The following is a 16,295-nucleotide window of genomic DNA, read 5'->3' on the forward strand; positions in this document are numbered from 1 at the left end:
GTATCATGTCATAGAGCATGAAGGAGGTGGTGAAAAGAAAGGATCTCTTCAATTCATAGCCCCCCACTCCACTCCAATATACACACACAGCACACAGTTATTTCCAAAAAGACCCTCCACACAACTCACTCTCTTTCGTCTTTTGTTCCTCGTCTATCTTTTCTCTCTCCTTGGCTTCTCTAATCTCTCTCTCTGCCCACTCTCTCTGGGACGTTTTCTCACTTCCACTCTGAACTGTCAGGGGGAAGAATGTGTCTATAGAGATTTGTGCTGGCTGTGACTCTGGCCTCGTCCTCAGTCCCAGTCTTGGCTCCCCTCCTCAGCTTGGTCGCTCTTCAGCTTGAGGTCATCATACTAAAAAACTATGGACCTAAATCCACACACACAGCACCCTCTGTGAATCCAGACAACAAAACATCACTCTGTGTGTACATGATGAAATGGATGCATTTAGGCAATCCCCTTCGAATGTGAGAGTGAACACCTGCAGGATGTTGCGCTCTATGCAGTTATTATTACTGCTGGAGACGTATGCAAGGATTGACCATGATTTGTCAGTGGCAAGGTGTTTGGAGGTGTGAAAGTAGAAAGGATTCAAACACCTCTCTGAAGCTCTGTTTCTTCACACAACATGGATGACACTTATGTATGGACTAGGTTTTATCAAGCAATGAATGAATGTGCCTTTTAGACTACTAACTCACTTGGTGAAGGTCAGGGATAGATGATGGTTTGGTCTTTGTTAAATTTTTTTTTAAAAATCAGCTTTAAAAATCAGCAGTGCTTTAAGCCAGCACTGACCAATGTAGTACACTGACTGTGAACTTCTTCCTCTAACATCAAGAGAAAAGAAAAGAAAAAAACCAAAAGAAGGCACCTTGAATTTGTCAAAATAGGCCAGACTGAGAACACATTGATTCAGTAATATCCTCTCGCCTAATAGCACCCACCTCCTTTTTTAAAGATCACATATTGCCTCATTAGGTGGTTGCGGGGAGCGGTTGGAAAATTGTTCCTATTTTTTCCGTCTGAGTCAGCCCTTTGAGCGGACCCCCTACAGGCCCATTACTACATCAAAAAGCGTTTCACATACACAGATAGCTTGAAAGGGTTAAAAATGACTTCTAAGTAATAGCTCCATCATTTAGCTTGAACACATATGGCCTTCTTTTCTGGTTTCTGGTTTTGCTGTGCAGTACAGTAGACATTTACAGTGATGACGTACTATACATATGTATTACATTAGCCTGGTTAAAAAAAAAAAAGGAAAAAAAAGCTTCTGGATTGTATGGTATCGGTGAGCTTGTGTGGTGAAAAAATGGCACTGCTAATTGTGGAAGTCAAGAAGAGTAAAGTTAGGTGAAGTTAGCAATTAGTAACTTCATGCCACTGCAGAGCTGTGAGTGGTCAGGGCTCTCATGAAATTGTTAACGGGTGTGCATGCGTCTTACCATTGAAAAGATAGAAAGTTAGCAACAGTATTGAAATCAAGCAGCCAGGAGAGTTAGCAAGTTTTCCAGTGTGGCTGATGATGCTACCATGTTTTTTTGTAATACTATCAGTGTGCAGCGATGGAGGATATGTGAAATTTAGTGAAGATAGAATCAGATAGTTGGCTGAGCTATTACACAACAATTGTGATAGATTGTAACAATAATATAGGACAGAGTCAGAGCGCCTGTGGACAGGGGAAAACTGGTCACTAAACCAAAATGTAAATGTAGTTGTCAGTGACAGAGGCTCTTAAGACCAGGAGGAAATTGCATGTTGTGGATACTGTACCCTTTCTCCCCATACATTCTGTATTGCTAACATCCCTGTCTCTCCTGTGTGTCCTCAGGTTGTTTGCCACCAAGTGCAGTGGCTGTCTGGAGAAGATAGCACCCACAGAGTTTGTAATGAGAGCTCTGGAGAATGTTTACCACCTCAGCTGCTTCTGCTGCTGCGTCTGTGAGCGCCAGCTGTGCAAAGGAGACGAGTTTGTTCTGAAAGAAGGTCAGCTGCTGTGCAAGAGTGACTATGAGAGGGAGAAGGACCTGCTCAGCACTGTCAGTCTAGACAACTCAGACTCAGGTAACATCGGGGATTCTATAGCAAACCCAGAGAATCTCAAAGAGCGGTTCTCATTAGCATCATTTCAGTTGAATTTTACCTTTCCTACAGTGCAGAAAAACAGCACTTGCGTGCAATTAAAGTCAAATGTGTAGTAAAATTGAAAAAGTAATAAAATATGTGTTCGGTGACAGATAAGAGTGAGGATGAAGATCTGAATATGAAGTCAGAGAAGTGTCCTGCCGGAGGGAAAGGCAACGATGACAGCAAAGACCCTCGCCGACCCAAACGGCCACGCACCATCCTCACCACCCAGCAGAGGAGAGCCTTCAAGGCCTCCTTCGAGGTCTCCTCCAAACCTTGCAGAAAGGTGAGCGCAGAGGATTGAGTACAGTGAGACGCTTGACTGAAACTGTAGAATGCTTGGCTCTGTGGCCAGACTGGAACGATTATGCTCTCATTTTTGCTCTGTCATTCCTTTTGTGAATTCAGGAAACTTGACACCAGACTGAGAGCAGTACTGTTCAGTAAAAGTATTTCAACATTAGGAAGGCACAGCACACAAGAACTGCATCCAACACAACAAGATGAACAGTGTGTAGAAAGAAACTACGGAGTTCCATAAGTGTTCCATAAAGATATGTGTTGTTTGCTGATATAGCACCAGTTCATACAAATATAAACTGATAACAGAAATAATAGGCAATAGCTAAGATTTTAGTTTAAGCACACTGTATTTTGTCACAAGCAAACATTTTAACATGACTAAGAAATCCAGATGTTTAGATTAACAGATGTGTCCATATATCATATGTATAGAAAAAGATACAGCACACAATTTTAATGTCTACCTGGTATAACATGTGGAGCTTTAAATAGCCTAAAGCTAACACTATGTGTTATTTACAATGAGGTGTTCCTTGATTATCCTGAAACAACAGCTGAATTCTTTGAAGCCACCGCTTCTGAATTTCCCAGATATCAAATTTACTGTATGTGGAACTTCAGGGCTCAGTTCTTCAGGTAATGTTTATTTCATGCACTATGTATACCTCTCTCAGATAAGTAGCAATGGGTATCTGATTACATAAGGTATATATACCACAGGGGTGAAAGAGTACTAGAACATTGTTACAACAGTTACTGTTACTGTTAAAGTACAGTTAATCAAAAATACTTTTAAAAGTACTGGAACACAAAAAGCACTTTGTTACAGTACGCAGAGTAAATGTAATGTAATGTTACTTCCACCTTCGAATAACACACACATGGTGTTAGTGTGTAAAAATGGCTTGTGAGTGTGATTGTGTGTGTGACTTTGCAGGTGAGAGAGACCCTGGCCGCAGAGACAGGACTCACTGTACGTGTGGTCCAGGTCTGGTTCCAGAACCAGAGAGCAAAGGTCAGTGAACAAATGCTTTTGGCACTCACACTGTGTGCATGGGGAAGGCTGTCCACGAGTTAGCATTCTCATCTTAGGACTTGAGAGCTTTCACTTCCTTGGACAGCAGCTGCCAAGGGTGTAGCTTTGGTTTAGGTTGGGGGGGGGGGGGGCAATGCAGTTTGGCGGCTGCCCGTCATACTCTGCCTCTTCTTTTCAGTCATTAGTGGAGATTTCAGCTGTCTTACAGTCTTACTGTCATCATTTCAGCTGTTCTGTTGTTTTGATCCAAACACAGATCCATACTGGCACCAATAAACAAAGGCCTACAAACTCATGGATGATAAAGTTATCAACTTTCAGCTAAAAGGGAATTCAGTTAAAAGAGAAAATTTGAGGAAAAATGCAATCTGTGAGATTCTCCAGTACCTTTGATTACCTAACATTAGCTGTCTCTGTCTGTCAAATGACCTCACATATGACAGTGGTCTTAACCCTTTAACGTCCTCACCAAGAAAAAAGCAATGAAAAAATGTATTCTTTATATATTTTATTTCCTTGGGGCACTAATTACAAAAATCAATGTTTTTTTATGAACAGACCCCACATTTTTTTGAAATATTGGCCTCTACCAAACGGTTGAGATGTCGTAAGTAAAACATGTTTTCAAAAAGATATAGTGAGTCAAAATGTGCTCTACCATATGGTTGAGCAGAAGGTTAAAGGGTAAGAGTCCCCTCCATCACTTCCCTTGACCTGGGAGGCACCATGTTTGTTGTTTGATCCACCAACTTGGCCTACCTAATGTGTAAGATATTATTACAGTGCAGACAAACTAATATCATCATTCCAGCTCCAGATCACGTGATCCATCTTGTTTTGCCAAAGTGCTTAATTGTCTACACCAGTTCATCAGATAAGCTTCAGAGGATCAAGAATTTATAATCTACTCTTTGCTCGGCTTGGTGGTATTTGGGAGAATAAGCTTGTCAAAGTCTGAATATCCTTTTACTGCAGTCAGCTATCAGTCTGTATTATATTGCTTGTAATTCAAGTTCACTCAACTCTAAAATATATCACAATCAGTGCTAAAATAGTTAATAAGATGGTTAATGTTCTCTTTGTTTCACCATTTCTTCTCTTTTAAGAAAAGGTGGAGTCAGTGGAGTCTATTTGATATGCAAAATGGTAGCATGGTAAAATGCTTAGTACACAGTGTCAGCAGCACAACATATAGGCAAACATAATGTAAGAGGACTTATGCCACCAGATGGCTCCTTTATATAGTCCTCCCCATCCTCTATCTGCTGAAAATACACATAGCCCATGTTCTGCTCCCTCACAATTAACAAAAGACAAATCGGTGACTTACAGTACTTGATGTGTACACAATTTTGATACTTAAGGGATATGTCTGGTGATATTTTAAATGTTTCTTATTGTCAGAAAATATTTTGTGCACAACCAAACCAGTATGAATGGGTGCTATGAAGAAGTATTGTATGTGTATCGAAGCCTGATATGTCTTCCTCCTCTGTGCCATACAGCTCCACTGTAAAAACACATCAATCAGCCACACTGTTAAACTGGCTAATATGACCACACTCTAGTTTATTTCTCATTCCCACTGACATATACTGTCCTGCTGCCTCAAATACTCAATAGAGCATCAAATGCAGATAAATCTAGCTCTGAAAATAGTCCCCAACACAATTTCTTCCTGCCGGAGTAATGCTATAGTGACCAGCTGTTTCAGGAAATGGAGTCTTTTTTTAAAAATGAAACCATATATTTGTGAGATGTTTATATATAAGTCTGTATCTGATATTTGCCTTTTAAGAGGCCAAGTGAAGTTAAAACACTGTGTACAATAAAATCAATGGAGCTTAGTGATAAAGATCTATGTATATGTCCTAAAACTGTTCAAATGTCTCAATAAGCACCTAAAGAAGACAGTGTAGTTGATCTTCTACTTTGATGCAAGGTAGCTTAATGCACACTCAGTGTATGTCCTCATTGTGTTCATTGCTTTACTATAACGCTGTTTTGGTCCTCACAGCAATGATGAATCAGAACATCCACACATGGTATGCACTTATATATGGTGAAGTTATTGCATATCTATTAAACTGTACAGTGAGGGCCCCTGACTCCGTATTTGTTGTAATGGTACAATGAGTACAGCCTGATGTGTCCATTCCTTGTAACACCGACTTAAATATTGTCTTCTTTATGATAAGATAAGATAAAATAAGATAAGATAAGATAAACCTTTATTCGTGGGGAAATTTGCTAATTTGCAGCAGCAAAGAACAAGAACAACAGTGCAAAGATAAGTTAAACAACAGGTGCCTATATAAGTAGAATATAATATAAAATAGAATAAAAAAGCTATGCAGTATATACAAACATAACAATGAGATTGCACTGTAGCAGAATGGATGATGAGCGAGGAATTACTGCACCTCTTTTAAAAATGCATATGGAAATAAGTTCATCTAGAAATTACAATTTTTATTTGTAATGATCTCAGGTGCATCTTATCACTTAATGGTATTTCTATCTGATAGCCACTCACACCACTCACCGCAATATACAAAGCAGTTTAAGTTCTGTGTGGTTTTTCAGGTCTGAGAGAAATCCATATATCACCTCAGACTAGATGATTTGATATTTTGAATATATAATTAAGAGGAGGCCGACAAGTGAGCTATTTCACATCTTTTTCTTGTTTAGTCAGTGTCTCCTCTATAAATGCCTGTCAGCCACGCACTAAGCTTTTTACTGTGTTTATTTATTAACAGATGAAGAAGTTAGCCCGCAGACAACAACAACAGCAGGAGCAACACAACAGCCAAAGGCTAGGCCAAGGTGAGGATTTATCATCTCTGTGGGTAAATACTCTGCTGGTTAGCTGCTTTTATGTTACAAAAGGAAAAGCAGGAAAGTAATGTCCATCTGCAAAATGTAATCTGTCCATTATAATTGTAATGACAGTGATTACTGAGAGCTAGGTAATTTATGAATTATTTGGAGAAACAGCTTGAAATATTCAACTTATTATGGGAACAATAAACAGAGTAGAGTCACTCAGCAAACACTCCCAGTTTTGTAAGCTTTAGAATCAGTTCCTTACTCTGATGCCAGAGTGACATCTCTGCTGGTAAATATGAGTTTTTCCGACGACAGGGCTATAAAGTATGGACCACAACATGATTCTCGCTGCAGCACAGCTCCTCATAGCTAGCAGGCTTATTGCCACTGTGGTCTCACAGCGGATATGAGCAGACAGTTTAGATAAGTGTCTCAGTGCTTTGGCAAGCAGTGCCTCTATCTGTTCAGGGACTTCCAGCATGTCAATATTGGCAGAGCAGCAGGGTTTATTATAGTGGAAGCTGCTGCTGTTAACCAAATGAGCTAAGCAAACCAGCAAATGGGGGTTGTTTGAAGTTGATGTTAGGATGAAATGAAGCCTACTGGATGATCGGGTCATCTTCAAGATTAAACAGCCAGTCAGTTTACACAATGCACAATTGTTCTTTGACTAATTCCATATATATAGGTAGGAGGTAGGATAATATATATACATGGACAAATGAAGAAACTACAGAGAGAAAGGTAAGACATGCAAAATTGTTAAAACAATACACAGCAAAACACAAACACATACAACCAGAAAATCCTGTTTTAGGCAACAAAGGCACATTTTTACTCATCATTTCAATGTCTCGTATCAGGATAAATCTCAGATCAAATTTGATACACACTTGAGGAATTGACTACTCAAAACCACTTTGTTGCACTGTGTCTAAAACACATTGCAGCCAGATGTTGAATAGATGTGAAGAGCTGTCTGTCCAAAATTCATAGATAATGTTCGCTTCTCCCATAGAGCATCCACTAATCAGTGTGCAGCCTTGGGAAGTGGCCATTTACAAGGTCTTCCACTATTCTAATGGCAGTTTATGCAACACTAAAATTAAATGACTGGTTTTCTTTCATTTTCTTATTGTGGCACACACTGCCACAAAGAATGTGTGATCATCCGTTGTAATGTTTATCTGATCCTGGATCTGTTTAATCTCTGAAAGATCTGTGTATGAAGGAGGACATTGATCTGTGAGGGAGGGGTGTGATTTAGAGCCTAGTAAGAATGGGCACTTCGGAGTCCATCCATGTGAGTCACCCAGCAAGCTCATGTCAGCTAGCTAGCTTTATTGTTATTATTGTACCTAAACTGCTAAAATGTATGTTATATTGCCAGTTGCCAAATAGCTTTGGGTGCATTACTCCCACCCTCTGGGCTGGAGTAGGGCCTACAAATTTCCTTATAGCCTTGGACAACCAAGATAGTGATCTAGCTATTGTAAGCATGAAGTAAGTGCCCATTATCCAGATAGTGAGACACTTGAAATAACAAGTGTAAATGGGACCTGTTATGTAAGACTGACTCTATTCACACCTTTTCAAGCAATGTCTTCAACAAGTAAAAAATACTACTACTGGTAAGCATTACTAAGTAATGGGTTATTACCCAACAGTATTGTACAAGAGGTCAGAATAAAGAGGGTCTACTCAGAGCCAGGTGGAAGGTACAATGCCCTCACAAATGTAGGAAGACAATTCATACACAGCATATGATTACGACTCTCTACCACTGACTGTTGCAGAGGTGATCGCAGGCTGTATGGAGGGCCTGCTCAGCTCCTACTCAGGGCCTCTACCTCCAAGCCAGCAGCAGCAGCTGGTGACCATGGAGCACAACAGCTATAACACTGACCCCTTCCAGCAGGGCCTCACCCCACCACAGATGCCTGGTGACCACATGAACCCCTATGGTGAGCATCACACTCTGTACCTGTGGATGTACCGTATTAATGTGGATGTTCCATATTAATGTGGATCAGAGACTGTTGTCCAAAGTGTTTTCCAGCTGGAGACCTTTCCAAAGTGTTACCTGCCACCCAGTGCATGCTGGGATAGGCTGCAGCCTTCCAACACATTAGAGGAGTTTTGCAGTGAGTTTCTTGTGTCCAGACAGTTCCATTAGTCTCACTGTAATATGATATTGCTTATGTGAAACTGACTGATTGAGGATACAATCAAGCTGCATTATGGGAAAAATACGATCCAGTGTCAGAGTCAGGATATCTGAGGCTATGTTGCTAAGTTCTGACCATTATTTTATTTTAATCTGTCTCTTTTGAGTCCCCAACTTTACTGAAGTCACTGTATTTTTTTTAAAATGTTTCGAAACTCAGTACATTTCACAGTTGGACAGAATATCAAAAATGTGTTGAGACAAAATTTAGGAGGCAATATTGGGTACCATAGTACATTTGTGAGTATATCTTTCATCAGTCTTGTGGCTCTCATTGTAATGACGTGTAATGACATTTCCCCTGTGTTTTCACTCTCATCATTGTGGAAGCTATCAATGTTAACCTCACTCACAGTGTCTGTATCACTGCCACCTCTCTGGCAGTGATGGGAATTAACCAATAAGGTATGATATTAAAAATGGATGACCCATCAAGCTGTCTTCATTTAGATCCAGTGAGCCAAATAAAACTGTGTGACACCCAAGAGAATAGCACTGCCTGTACACACACACACACACACGCACACACACACACACACACACGATCCTGATGGATAAGTGGTATAGATAATGAATGGATTGATGGATTGATGGATGGATGGATGGATGGATATAATTAAAGCTCAGGATAGACTCAGAACAACCTTCTCCTCCATCCTTCTCCAGACACTTGACCTGCCCATGGACTCATTCTATGGTTTTTGCTGAAGTTGACAGAAATACAATGATGATATTTGATAGTTTTTTGTTTTTATGTGCCATCCTCATTCAAAATGTATGAAGTGATTGCGATTATGAACTTGTTTTGTACTATGTTTGAACTCTGAAGATGTGGTTTCAAGTTTCACTGGTTCATAGTTTTTGAATGAGTGAAATGATCACATGTAAGTTAAAAGGAGTGTCCTAGCCAGTGTCTAATACACACTAATAAGCTAGGGAATTAAATATTTTGATATTCAGCATCACAGTGCTTGTGTTTGACTTCCTCATTTCTTCTCTGCTCATCTCAGGTACTGACTCCATCTTCCATGACATTGACAGTGACACCTCTCTGACAAGTCTAAGTGACTGCTTCATGGCCAATCCAGATGTAGGCTCCTTGCATGCTCGGGCAGGGAACCCAATTGACCGCCTGTACTCCATGCAGAGCTCCTACTTTGCCTCCTGAGATCCTGCCATCACTCTTGGTACCACCCTACCCACCACTCCACCTCCCAGGCCATGGACAGTGAGCACACAACAGTGCAGACACACGACACACAGGCCACAGGATTTTCCTGCAAAGACATGAGGCAGTTTGCAGGGAAATGTGACTGCAGGACAGAATCCACCAAATATACCTGACTGACCTCCACCAGCCAAAGGAAAGGGAAAACTTGAAATTGAATTGTCACATGTCTCCGTGTGCCCCTCATTGGGAAGGCGGGTTAAGGCAGTACATCCTGCTTTTCAACTGGGTTCATTTTTTGGAGAGACAACCGTCAGTATTTGTACAGATATCACAGTGAACGTGTTTATTTGTGGTATGAGTCACAGATATGTTGGAAATGTAGTCCAAATGAAGCAGTGTCCCAGCAACATTAAGGTACCTAAGGTGCATAGCTCAAGAGGTGCATTAATAATGTTGTAAGTTGTTTTTAATGGGACAATTAGACAAACATAGCTGGGTGATGTAATTCTAGCCAAAAACTTTCCAGATGTAAAAACAGTATGTCTGTGAGCCAATCGATTGATATTGGTTGCTGAGTGTATATAATGCTCTATGTAATATTGTTCTTCACAAAGATCCAGTTTTGCATGTTAGGATGGACAACAATTTATTTATTTCTCAACAATGTGCTGGTATACTATACATCAAAAAATTATATTTAAAAAGACAATATGATCCCACCAGAAAGTACAAAAGCAAACATCCTAATTAACTGATAATCTGATTCTGCTATTTATCATAGTATTTGTGTTTTTTAATGAGTGTGTAAATTAGTATCGCTTTGCTATTTATTTTTTCCATTGAAATCATCATTGACATTATTAAGATTGTATTTTGAATTTGCGAACTTATCAAAGTGTTGGCACTTCAATTAAAGAATGTGTTCTCTTGAATCTTATCATCTTCTTTAGTTGAATTACATGGGAAACAGTCATAGCAAACATTGGCAGGAAAAAACAACTGATCGAACAACGGTACGAAAAGGCATTTTGATCAAAAATGCTCAATATTCCAACACTGGTAGAACTTAAAAATATCTGGCCAAAAAATTTGACCTGATGGTGACACTAGATGAAGATTCAGGGGGTCCCCAATGTCCTTTTTGGGATAAATCCTCTAATCTGGACCAAAGAGGTGGAAAGACAACAACAATTATGTATAACCACAGCATGCAACGCAAGTTACACAGAAATAAAGAACACAAGGAAGCTACTAAGTGAACGATGTGCTTTGGGGACACAATGATTTACTGTGAATAGAATATGAAACTCTTTGTATCTACCCTGTGACAATGCAGACAGCAGCACTTGAATATCTTGGGACTGAGACTTCATTTGTTGTAACAGTCTAAAGCACTGTGGACCCAGGGTCTGCTTGTCGGTCCACCTCACTCTGGTCCGTGGTTCCCCATGAAAAATCCAGAACGTGGTGGCAACCCCCTGATCTGTCCATCTTGTGCCACCATCAGGTCAAAATTCCATTTAGTGACTACCAGGCCTAAATTCCTGTTTGTACACAAAAAGTAGCAAAATAAAATTTACCATTAAATTTACGAACCATATTCGTGCTCCTCAGAGGAACAACTCTTTTCCAGTCTGAGACCAACACCTAAATCGGTGCATCTCTGCTAACTATTTTGGTTAAGGAGCAATTGTTTGAGTCTGAAAGCAAAGTACCAGTCGATGAACACTGAAATCTTCACTCAGGAAGCTGAGGATGGGGGTACAAGGACACAAGCTGGCCACAGCCACAGCCTTTAAAGCAGCTAAGAAATGACAAGGAATTATATTTATATTTATTACATATTTTATTTTCATACAGGAGATCCAACCTTACCTGAACCAACCATTGCCATAACCATCATCTTGCAGAAATATCCAATATCAGTGTTCTAGGTTTGTAAAAAGGACAAGTCAGCATTAGCTTCAGCACTCAGATGTTGTGATTGCTGCTTGGGAGAGACCAACAACATAATCCTCAAGCCGCAGGTCAGACGATCCTGATGTCTCAAATGTAATTCGAGGGAAGCTTCCCACAAGCTGGGAGGTAATAATATAATAAGTAGAAAAGGGAGAGGAGAAGGTAGGGAGAGTGGCAGAGATAAATGAGGAGAGGAGAAAGAGTAAGAGTGCAAAGAGTGAGGAGGAAAACGAGGAGAGGAATTCACAGGAATCAGCAATTGAGAGTTTTGCCTGAGGTGTGTAACACTGTGAGATGTTAGGCAAGACCTAGCCAGCTCCTCCATCATTCTGACAGCAGGTCAACTCTACATTTGTGCTGCATTTCGTTCCTCCCAAACCTATGCGGAGATCTGTCTTGATGAGCTGCTGCTTCTCTCAGACCTGGTGGCTCTTTTCTTATTCATCCCCCTCTCACCTTCGGCACAAGTACTCTGACAGAGCACTGCTATACATTACTCATCAGTCCCTTCGAATTTCTCTTGCTGTCCTTTTTCTCCCCTTAAGGCAACTAACTAAGCCTAACACACATAAACATAATACAATATTGATCTTAATGTTTTACCTTTGCCTGACGGCATGGTCGCCTGTCTATATTTCTGGTTTCGTTTGCATTCAGTGGGACCATGTGACCTACACATGTGAAGATGAAGCATGTACAAAAACCTGGTGCCAATCAGTGTTGTGCAATAAGAGCAATGTCTTAAAATGCAAGTATGTGTCCGTGCAAAGAAAGTGAGCACATCATACCATCTGATAGAGGAGAAGCAACTAAAAATCAGCAACAGTTATGGAATGTCTGTATGGTTGTTGAAGGCTTACACACTTTTGTATGTACTCAAACAATATCTGATTTCCAGTTCACTCTTTTCTACTTTGAGTCAAGTTCATTGTTGCTGAAATTTTGTGGGTTAATGACCATATGGTTTGGTTACATATCCGCCTTTTTAAACCTGCAAAAATACTCTCTGAGAGATTCAAGTTTGTAAATGTGTAAGAAATAGCTGTAGAATTCTGTGCATAAATTACTCAGAGAAACGTCTAAGATTATGCAGATGAAAGTTACACATTCCCATACAAGCATTTTGCCTCTAACTTAAATGTGCATGTGTCATTTCAGTGTCACACACAATGTTTTTTAATGTTTTATCTTTGAATCTGTACTTAGATGTTCACAATAGCTTTTTGCGTGTGACTTCACATTTGACATCATTTGTGATCATATTTTATTTAGACATTCTCACACACAAAAATGTCCAATCACAAACTTTGAAATCATCATCAAATCTTACTGATCCTTTATAAAATGCCTCACTAACACCATATCCTAACAGTTACCTCATGTTGACCAAAGTCTTAATCGAAGTCTAATTATCGAATTAACTCTTAAAATAATCTTTAGGGCCCCTCACATTTGGTGCTTAAACAAATAGAGCACACACACCAGCAGGTACACTCTAGAACAGGGGTGTCCAAACTGCGGCCTGTGGTCCAATTTTCATTGGCCCGCAGGAAATTCTAAAAATGTATTGTAATACGGCCCACACATGGAACTTGTGCTGGACTGTATTGTACTTCTTAGTCTCACCGCTAGGTGGAGTAACTGTCTTGAACGAGGCAGCTTCTCTATAAAATGAGTAATCGAAGAAGAAATTTGCTACAGGTGACCCAAAATGGCAGAATTAAGGAAACGTAACACAGCAAGTGAGTGTAGAAAGTGTCAGACGAGGTGTCACTTTTTCATTACGGAGGAGCTGCTTGATCTTAGCAGTCTAAAGAGCACCACGACGGGTGAGGATGTTTTTGAAGCTGTGCCAGGTGCAGTTGGCATGATTGGAGTTAAATGGGATGAGCTGTGTGGAGATACGACGGGTGGGGCTCCAGCTGGGACAGGTGAGTGCAAAGGAATGGCCTCTATGATGTCCGGCTAGGGGCAAGAAAGTGGAGGTAAGGCTGTTAATTCGAGCGCCAGGGCTCTAGCACAGACTATTTCAAGCTTCCTTCTCTGATGCTGATGCTGTGCTGCAGCGGTTTTATTCCCTGAGATCAGAAATCGACCAGTTTTGAAGAGAGAAGGACTGACCTCCTCATGAGCTCAGTGACCCTCTCTGGTTGGATCTCACTGATCACCTTAACACACTGAACAAGAGCCTACAAGGCAAAGACCAGCTTGTACCACAACTAATAAATGAAAGCCCACTAATGGAAAGGCTGTTTTTTTTTCTTGAATCATATTCAGTTATCAAGCAGAATTTACTTACATTTGATTGATTTTGCCAACTTTAATCCACTAGAGGTGAGGCGATATACATCACCTCTAGTGGATTAAAGTTAGCAATATAGCTCACTTCTAGTGAGTGGCCCAGCCCTTTGTATGTTTTTCTGTATGTGGCCCTCCGTGAAAAAAGTTTGGACACCCCTGCTCTAGAAAGACCAATCAGCTACACACATGTCTGGGCTGCAAACACTTACACCCCACATTTGAATCCAATCTTCCCTGCTGTGTGATTTCCATTTTAAAGTGTGTATGTTACAGATACACATGAGGTAATCTGGGTCACTAAACAGAACATGTAGCTCACCTACCTCTCAACTTTGTTTCATGACTGACTGACGGCAACAATATTTACCAAAGCATGCAACAAATCCCTTCCTCCTCTTTGTATGTGAGTGAACATGAGTGGAATAACTTTGTTCCGCCCTGTCGAGCTGCTGGGTGAAAGACAAACAGCCGCCTCTTTGCCAAACAATTGATCATAAAAAAGTGATGCATATACACTGCAGCACACAAAGACAGCTCATGGTTTGAGTTCATTCATGTGGAAGATATAGAGTGAGACAGATGTCAGCGGCTTTCTGCACGATGAAACTGCCGCCCGACAACGTTTGGCCTCGATGTTACCGGCAAACATTGTTACTGCCTGGTGATTTGGAGCTAAGGTGACAAAACATCCTCACAGCACATCTCACTGAGCTTTCATTAATATATGTAATGATATTAACATTAAGAAGAAGAAGAAATCATTTCAAATATTTCTCAAACCTAGATTTCTGTTGGAACTATCAAATAGTTACCCTCACTGTTAGGCCTGTAGCAGTGTAAAAATGAGTACAATACACAATAGTACAATATACATTTGTAGAGATCCATTAGACCTAACATGAGGAGTTGTTATCTGGTTATGAAACAGTCTAAATTTAATATTGATGCGTCTGACCTACATAAGCCAACACAACCATCAGCGAGCAGATTGGCTATATTGGTTGTTCATATTTTGAAATTCTAAATGCCTACCACTGGTTCCGACTCCAACAAAATCATTTACCCCGACTCATCCCGCCCCTCTTCTCTGTCCTTCTCTGTCCTACTCTGGCTAGACATTAGCCGGATAAGGTCCAGAGTTAATGAAGGTTCCTGCTTTTACACGTGAAACCAGATACTAACAAGCAATGTGTAGCTCCTCTGAATGAACAGATGACATCTTTAAGCTGTGTTGAGCTGATCATCAATGATCAGCTCAGAATTATGACTAGAAAGCCACCATGACTGAATGATATATGAACACAGCATTAGATTTAGCAAAACTTTGAGCGAGATGCACACATAAGCATGATTACATGTTCACACCTTTTTCAGAGCAGACAGTAATTTTACATCACGTATCAAGCAAGTTGACTTATGCACAGTGTAAACTTGTGCATACGCGAGTGGAATGCTGCAAATTAATTTGACAAAATGTAATGGAATCAGACTTAAGGAATAAAATATGACGTACATGAAGAATGATACAAACATCACTGAAGCTTCCAGTGAAGAGAAATCATCAGCTCCACCTGCTGTTGATCTCCATCAACCAACTCCTAAACCACCAATACTCATATCATGGAAACACACATTCATTTGCATATTCTTTTACCGATATTCTGGAAATTCAGTTCAATTCTGCCTACATCGGATGGAAACTTAATATGTTAGTGATACCTTTTTGACATTATGAGCTAATAATCTGACTCAACTGCCTGCACACTTGCTGTGTACTAGTCCAGCACTCAATCAATCAATCAATCAAACAACCAATCAATCAATCAATCAATCAATCTTTATTTATATAGCACCAATTCATAACTAACATCTCAAGACATTCTTCATTTACAGCAAGTCTAGACCAAACTCCTTGATAAAGAAGGAGCCAACGATTCAAGAATTCAAAACCAAGGATCTCTTTAACTTCAACGGGAAGAAACGCCAGACAGAACTTGACTCAGAGGAGGGCGTCTTTCTGTCTGGGGCCATGTTGGGTGTGGTATATAGGTTCTCTGGTATCTTGTCTGCTACCTGTTGTCACTGATGTACTATTTGCAAATTGTGAGCCTTTTTTGCCTTATCCTGATCTTGTTTCTTGCCACTTTCAACTTTGAATATGCTTTACCGTCCTTGAGAGTCTGTTTTGGGTTTTTTAGTCCAGTTAAAGCATTGTATCAAATATATAATCTGAATTAGAAATAGAAAATATCACAATTTCAACACATACACAGTAGCAAGTGGACACAGTAAAAATACACTGTTGCCCATAAAGTTGGAATAAAATGTTT

General features: G+C 40.1%; 1 protein-coding gene across 2 annotated transcripts in view; it reads left to right on the top strand.

Moving 5' to 3' along the window:
- Positions 1–9,704, top strand: part of LOC139218877 (LIM homeobox transcription factor 1-beta.1-like) — a 39,196-nt gene extending 29,492 nt beyond the window's left edge. For both annotated transcript variants that reach the window (XM_070850605.1, XM_070850606.1), the window contains exons 3-8: positions 1,841–2,073; positions 2,247–2,422; positions 3,377–3,454; positions 6,238–6,304; positions 8,104–8,271; positions 9,545–9,704. In XM_070850605.1, coding sequence (XP_070706706.1) covers positions 1,841–2,073; positions 2,247–2,422; positions 3,377–3,454; positions 6,238–6,304; positions 8,104–8,271; positions 9,545–9,702 — 880 coding nt within the window. In that variant the 3' untranslated portion in view covers positions 9,703–9,704. The remainder of the gene's footprint in view (positions 1–1,840; positions 2,074–2,246; positions 2,423–3,376; positions 3,455–6,237; positions 6,305–8,103; positions 8,272–9,544) is intronic.
- The last annotated feature ends 6,591 nt before the right edge of the window (positions 9,705–16,295 follow it).

Source organism: Pempheris klunzingeri, chromosome 19 (genome assembly GCF_042242105.1).
Source record: "Pempheris klunzingeri isolate RE-2024b chromosome 19, fPemKlu1.hap1, whole genome shotgun sequence".
NCBI lineage: Eukaryota > Metazoa > Chordata > Actinopteri > Acropomatiformes > Pempheridae > Pempheris > Pempheris klunzingeri.